We start from the raw sequence: 7,388 nt of genomic DNA on the forward strand, positions 1-7,388 counted from the left end.
GGAGGAGTCCGAAGTGGCTTTGGACAGAGAGAGGTGGGAGGCATGTCCTTGTATCCAGAAGCTCCGAGTGCTGAAGAAAGAGAAACAGACCAGTGATATGGGCCCTCCTTTGGAGGAAGAAGGCATATCCCTTTCTTCAGGGACCCTCACTGGAGGGGGGACACGCAGCCTATCTTCAAGGCCACCTTCCTGAGAATGTTCAGGGTACGTGCCCTCCTTGCACAGTATGTCAGTGCTCTCGGCCGCTAAACAAAAGGTTGGTTGTTTGAAACCACCAGGCAGGAAGAAAGAGCTAGCGGCCCGCTTCTGTAAAGGTTGTGTCCACAAAAAGGCCATGAGCAGTTCCCCTCAGGGGTCGCTATGAGTCACAAATGGACTGGACAGCACCGAACACCGTTGTTATCATTAAGGAGTCTGAGTGGTTTAAATGGTTAAGGATTAGGCCACTAACTGACAAGTGGGCAGTTCAAAGCCACCCAGAGGCCCTAGGGAAGGAAATCCCATAGGTTGAAAACCCTCTGGGGTACAGTTCTACTCCGAAGCACAGGGAGTCGCCACGAGTTAGAATTAGTCAAAACCACCTAGGGTCTCGTTCTGCTTTGGGAAACGGACATACCAGTGCATTCTGAGTCTATACGTGTAAGTGCTTTGACATGTCATCTCATTCTGTACCCTCGGTTACAAGTACTTATCACTCCCATTTAAGAAAGGAAACTGAGGCTCGGGGAGTCCTGGGGTAACCAGGGCGGGGCGGGGTAGAACTGCTGAGCTTGCTGCAGCCTCCACAGCAGGAGGGAGCATCAGCTTTGTTCTCTTGTTTATGGGTCCCAAAGCCCCAACCTGGCTAATGTGTCCTCACCCCCAGGTTGGTTCCCTCCCTCAGAGGTCATGAGGCCCTTAACAGGTATGTGCCCTTGGGGGTCACCTGCCAGCCACACTCCATCCTGGGTCTCCAGACCCAGGTCTGACCCAGCAAACCCTCCCAGGCTCTCTTTCACCAGGCCTCTTCACACACACACACACACACACACACACACACACACACACACACACACACACACGAGATTTATCACAAAATCGTCTTTTATTGACGGTTAGGGTGGGACCAGGAGTGGGGAGTGCACTGGAGGCCGTCTCGAGCCCTGCCTCCTCTAAAGCACCTCAAGGTGAGGCCTGGCCCCCAGGCCATGGCTGTGACGCTGGATGCCAGGCTGCAGTGCAGTTGGGGGTCCCGGCTGCCTAGCTGGGCTGCCGTTTCCTCCAAATGGCCACCAGAGGGCAGCCGGCCCCAGCGCAGAGGAATTCTCGGTTGCTCGGGTGATGGCTTCTTAAAAAAATAAAAAACCAGAGGCTGGTGTGTCTCCCCTGCAAACCCACGGGTGTGGGCCTGGGGAGAAGGCTCTGGTTTCTGTGATCTCTTCGATAAAAAATAAGCAAAATTAATAACAAAATACGTGGTTTCTCTTTCTCCCTCCCCCCACCCTTTAGGGACTGAGGTCAGAAATGGGGGTGCGGGGACTGGGGGTACCCTGGTATGGCCTGGATTTCAAGGTGTGGGTCTCTTTTTTCCCCTTCCCCCTGTAAATAAATAAATACATACATACATAAATAACAAATAGAAGCTCTCTTTGTAGGTGCACATATATAAATTCCCATCTCTTTTATCTAGGCAACTAAGGGTCTAACTTCTCTGACTCTCTAGCTCAGAAATTCTAAAGTAAAGTGACATGGTCAAGGTCAAGGTGGGGCGGGGGAGGGGGAGGTCAGGAACTTGGAATGGCACTGTAAAACACCTAGCATCCTGGCTCTCCAGGACAGCTGGGGCAGGGGACGTTACTCAGGGGAACCTGACCGCCTGAACATTCTAGAACCACAGCCCCAGCTGGGCCCGTCGAGGATTGGGAAACAAACACCCAGTGTCCTAGAACTCCAGAACCAGCTGGCTTTTGGGGGTGTGGATTGGGGTTTGGAACAAAACCCTGGAGGACCTGACATCCTGGAATTCCTTCACACTCAGGGCTGCGGGTCCCTGGGATGCCCCTAGACATCGCTGGGGGAGCGGGACCGGAAGGGCATCTTGGACGAGGAGCAGCAGCAGCAGACAGCCCACAGCACCTTTTGCACGTCCTGGTTGCGGAAAGCATAGATGATGGGGTTGATCATGGAGTTGTAAGTGGCAGGCAGCAGAGTGAGATAGGTGTAGAGGGGCGGCGAGTGGGCATCACCCAGCAGGCAGTAGACGGTGAAGGGCAGCCAGCAGGCGGCAAAGGCGCCAAGCACCACAGCCAGTGTGGCAATGCCCTTGCGGGTGGCCACGTAGTGGGACGCAGGCAGCAGGTGCCGCTGCAGGGCGATCTGCTGGGCATGGTGGCAGACGATGCGGCAGATCTGCGCATAGAGCTGCAGCATGATGCCGAACACCATGAAGAAGGCCACGGCCAAGACCACCAGATGGTTCTTGGAGAGTGGACGCACCACACCGCATGTGGCCGGGGCATCCAGGCAGTTCCAGGCCAGCACCGGCAGCAGCCCCAGGCCCATCGCACCCCCCCACACTAGCGCCAACATCACATAGGTCCGGGTCACCGTGGTCTCTGAGTAGTAGGTGAGGGCATTGTACAGAGACAGGTAGCGGTCGACTGTGATGGCCAGCAGGCTACCGATGCTGGCGGTGAAAGCCATCGCCAACATGCCAACCAGCACCAGACTCATCTCCGCCGAGCCGATGCAGAAGACAGCCGCGAAGTGCAGGACGAGGCCCAGGCCTGCCAGCAGGTCGGCCACAGCCAGGCTGCCCACCAGCAGAAACATGGGGGCCCTGAAGGCGGGAGTGCCCGCGATGATGGCTACCACCAGTGCATTCTCGCAGGACACGAGGGTACCTGAGATGCACAATACCACATCCCAGGCCTTGGGCAAGGGCAGAGGAGCACCCGGGCCTGCAGGCCTCTCTGCCGACCCCACGCTGCTCACATTCACGTTGCCTGGTCCAGCTGAGAGCCAGGCCAGGGGGCTGCTTGCTCCCCAGATCATGGTACCTGCAAGAGAAAGGCCTCGTGAGAAGCAGGCAGGGTTGGGGGCTGGGTGCAAGGCTGGAGGGGTGTGGTGACCCTCAAAATGCCTAGTAGGAGTGTTAACCTCTCCCAGTCCTCCCTGGAAGGCTTCCTCCTTGACAGACTTCTAAGCAGGGGTTTGTTTCTTTCCTGTGGAGCAGGGACTGGGGTGGGGGGGTGGGGGTGGGGGACTTTGTTCCTTCGACTCCTCAGGTCCTGCAGGTCTCTTTCACCAGCCACACCTCACCTCCCATGTGTGTGGCCAGAGAACCAGATGAGGGTCTTTGAGCTGGCTAGGGACCCACACCACGTTCCAGGGGACACCTGGAAAAGCCCACACTTGGAGGAGGGGAACACATCTCAAAACTGAGGGCAGCCCTCCTCCCTCCCCATCCTGGAGCGTGACGCTGTCTCGGCAGAGCCCTCACGAGGGGCAGTAGTCAGCGCTCCCGGCTCCGCCCCCCGGGAAGGCGAGACACGCGCCAGCCAGCCCCCACCCTACGCACCTGGAGAAACAACTCTTGGGAAGTCAGCGCCCCTGTGCACCCCAACACCCAGATTTCTGTCCTCGCTTGGACCCTCTTCCAGGCTGAACCCCTAAGTCTCTGGAACAGACACCCTTTGCTTGAAGCCTGGATCCCACAGTCAGCCCCCTCCTTCTGCCCGGACACCTGGATTTGGGGCCTGACTCCGCCTCCTGCCTAGAACCCTAAGTCAGACACCTCCAAAGGCCCTTCCTCCAGACGCCTCCTGCCGGCGGGACCTCAGACGACCATCTGTCCTTCCAAGGCCTCGCGTCCCCGTAGAGCTGCTCACGTCCCGCCCGGTCACCCCACTGCCAGCTCTCAGCATCCCGACCTTCAAGCCCCGGCCTGCCGCCCCAGAGCCTGGGTTACGGCTCCGACCTCCGACCCCGGCCTGGCGCTGGGAGCCTCCTGCCGCCCTGCGCCCCAGCACCTTGCGCGCCCTCCCGGACGCCTGGTGCTCGCGACGGGGCCCGCTACTCACCGGTCGGGACCGCAGGGAAGCTCCACTCGGGTCCGGGCGGCGCGGGGTGTACGCGGACCCCGAGAAGCCCCCGCGGCCCCGGGAGAAGTGGCGTGAGTCACCCCGCCCCATCCCGCCCCCGGCACCGGCTCGGTGACGTCAGCCGCCTGGCTGGCCAATGGGCGCGGCGCGCTAGGACGCAGCGCGCGTCTCGCGGCATAGTAATGAGGCCTCGCTCCGCCCGCTCCCTCATTCATAAAAAGCGCCCGTGGCCCTGGCCCCGCCCCCTCCCGAGTGGGCCCGCGCTGTCCTTGACGAGGCGCCCTCTGTGGACTGGCGGGCGGGGGGGTCCGGGGACGGCGGCGGGAGAGCCCTGGAGAAGTTTCCGGGAGACCGTGGGGAGTGTGTGCGGGGGAGCGGAGAAAGGACCAGATAGGCTATGAGGTGATGGGACCCTTGGGTGGCAGAGACAGGAAACCAGGCGACGGGGATGGAGAGACAGGGTTGGATGGGCGTCCCCGGTGAGGATGACAGGGCTGCCGAATAGGCGGGGCCTTGAGGTGACGGTGACAGGAGCACGAGGGAGCAAGGAGGTGGGTGGCAGTGACGGGATGAACATGATGACAGGATCTTGGGGGATGGTGGCCCTGGGACGCTGACGGTAGAGAGGGAGGCCCCCGGGGGACGTAGAGGTGCCAGGGTGAGTACTCTGGTGTGATGGGGTTCAGGAGTTCTAAAGCGGCAGGAGACAATGGGGAAGCAACAAGGCTTCAGGTCACCATGGCTCTGACGGAAGGCAGAGTTGAGGTCCTGCGGTGACATGGCTAAGCGATGCAGGTGGCGGGGTCTGGGAGCATGGATAACCAACCGGAGGCTGTGATGAGTGGGCCCCAGGGTTAGGGTACAGGCTCCGAGGTCTGCCAGGGAGGACCTCGTGATTCTGAGGCTGGAATAAGGAGCTAGTGACGTCACTGGTGTCAGCCCAATAGCGCCCTCACAGCAAGGGAAGGATGAGACTGAGACAGGGAAGATTTCAAAACCTGAATTATTTATTCAAGGATCTGGAGGAGGGCGGGAGCACTTCCCCGAAGCGACAAGAGATGGGGAGCCGGGAAGAACTCAAATGCCGCAGATCTGACTGCTCAGTCTCCAAGGCAGGCCCCTCGCCTCCCATTTAGGATTAAGAGAGGGGTGGAGAAAGAGCTTCCTCTTCCCCAACCCTACCTGTCCCTCGTCCTAGGAAACCACGCCTGCAGACTCCTCCAAAGGGCTGGCAGCTGGTCCTACCTGTCTCCAGCTCTGATCCTCACTGGGTTCATCCAGGGCTGTGGGACGGACGTGGGGAGCAGGAACCGGGTCAGGGCTTGAGGAAAACAGATGGCTCCAGATCCCAAGGCCTACATCCCCCACATCACAGGCTCACTGCCGTTCCCATGGTCAGGGTCTGTTGTGCAGGTTTGGGGTTTTGGTGTGAGGGGGCAAGGGATAGGAGGTGATGGGTCAGGGAGTGAGCACCTAGGGAAGAGGAGGGGGTGATGGCTGGCGAAGAGGGGCAGGTGTGGGACACTTGGGGGGGGGGGCGCTGTGAACAGCATGGCCAAGAGTGTCCACTGGAGGCAAACCCCAACTCCTCCATTTAGTGAGCCCCTCTGTTCCTCTTGTTTATAAACTAGGGACATTATCTCAGCACTGTTGGGGGTGCTTGGCACATCGGCAACACTGGCCACGTGTTGGCTATCAGGTTATGTCTGACAAGAGGAGGACCCTGGGAGTCACAGATGTGCAGGTGGGAATGGAGGTTCTAGGGAGAGGATGAGGAGGGAGAGAAGCAGATGAGAGGCTGGGGCCTGAGGGGAGAGGCGAGGGGCAGGAAGGCTCAGTGGATGAGGGGTCCTGCTTCAGGCTCTTCCCTCTGCTTAGGGCCCTTCTCTTCCCTAGGACCCCCGTCTCCCCTCCCCATAGACCTGCCTGCCCTCCAGGGGAACGGAAAGCCCCTCCTCTCCTTGACTGCCCCATGCCCTCTGTCTCCTGGACCACCCCCTACAATTCTTCCCCTCTACCAAGGGCCAGCCTAGCTGAAGCCCTGTTGACAACAACGCTGCAGAGTAGGGACAGTGTTCCCTCTGTCATACCCAAGAGACGACCCCAGATCACACACTAGGTCTATCCCTTACCACGCCCAGAGCTCACCCTCTCCTAAAAGGGGTTGGGGGTGAAGTTGACAGTACGTACAGTTCCAAAAGTGGCCACTAGATGGCTGTGAGCAGGTGTGCCTTCTTTTCTTACCTCTTCTCTTCACTCCTCCAAAGGGAAGGTAGTGTGTGTGTGTGTGTGTGTGTGTACTCACTAGTGTTCCCTCTGGATGTGATGGGTGCTAGGGACAGAGATGTGTGTGTGTGTGTGTCAGATAATACTAATGTTCCCTCTGGATGTGGTGGGTGCTAGGGACAGAGATGTGTGTGTGTGTCAGATAATACTCACTAATGTTCCCTCTTGATGTGGTGGGTGCTAGGGACAGAGATGTGACCTACCTACATCCTTGGATCTTCAACATGTAATAAATATTTACTTAAAACCTACTATTTTTCTAGGCAGAAGGGATAGATATCACAATGAACCAATTTCTTTTTTTTATAGATATCAAAGTTTATTAATAGTTACTGGGGTCAGGATAGAGAAAGTGGGGAGTGGAGGGTAGGGGTGATGGAAAAACTACATGGATCATGGAATGGTATGCTTGCAAACAGACTCTTGTAATTGCTGTCAATAAGGCTAAAACCTGGAAACAATAAACAGGCAAAAGTTGTGTGATAGATATACAAGGGGGCTTCAAAAAGTTTGTGGGAAACTTCCATTCTTTTCAATTTTATATGCAGTCATCACTGGGGCTATTTCTTGCTGCTGATTTGTTTGCTGGCCTGCTCTTGCCCCTGCATGGCCAGGAGCAGGGCCTTCCTGAAAGCTTGCAGGAAGGAGAGGTCATTGGGAAGCATGGCCACGGTAGCTTCTTCTTTGTTCTGAGTTTTCTCCAGGTCGTAGTCCGGCTGCTTGGTCAGCTTGGGAGAGCTTGCTCCAGCTGTCTGTCCTCCACGAAGAAAGATTTCCTCCAGCTTCTTTCTCCTTTTAGTTGAAGAGGTGCAAAGCGTCTCAGGGAGGAGGCACCGCTCTGGGCGTGCCGACTACACACAGCTCAGGCTGTGGCGCTTCTGAACCAATTTCGTCTTTTTTTAAAAAAAATCATTTTATTGGGGACTCGTACAATTCTCATCACAATCCATACATACATCCATTGTGTCAAGCACATATGTAATTTGTTGCCCTCGACATTCTCAAAACATTTGCCTCCCA

At 57.3% G+C, this 7,388-nt stretch overlaps 1 protein-coding gene across 1 annotated transcript; it reads right to left on the bottom strand.

The window, feature by feature from the left end:
- Positions 1-1,087: 1,087 nt before the first annotated feature.
- On the bottom strand, positions 1,088-4,091 carry GPR3 (G protein-coupled receptor 3). The gene is made up of 2 exons (XM_004705065.2): positions 4,062-4,091; positions 1,088-3,038 (listed from the first exon to the last, which is right to left on the bottom strand). The coding sequence occupies exon 2, from the start codon at positions 3,031-3,033 to the stop codon at positions 2,041-2,043; it is 993 nt and encodes a 330-aa protein (XP_004705122.1). The 5' UTR covers positions 3,034-3,038; positions 4,062-4,091; the 3' UTR covers positions 1,088-2,040.
- Between the last annotated feature and the right edge of the window lie 3,297 nt (positions 4,092-7,388).

The sequence above is a fragment of the Echinops telfairi genome, unplaced genomic scaffold, assembly GCF_000313985.2.
Source record: "Echinops telfairi isolate 266 unplaced genomic scaffold, ASM31398v2 ScPeMD7_7457;HRSCAF=8495, whole genome shotgun sequence".
NCBI lineage: Eukaryota > Metazoa > Chordata > Mammalia > Afrosoricida > Tenrecidae > Echinops > Echinops telfairi.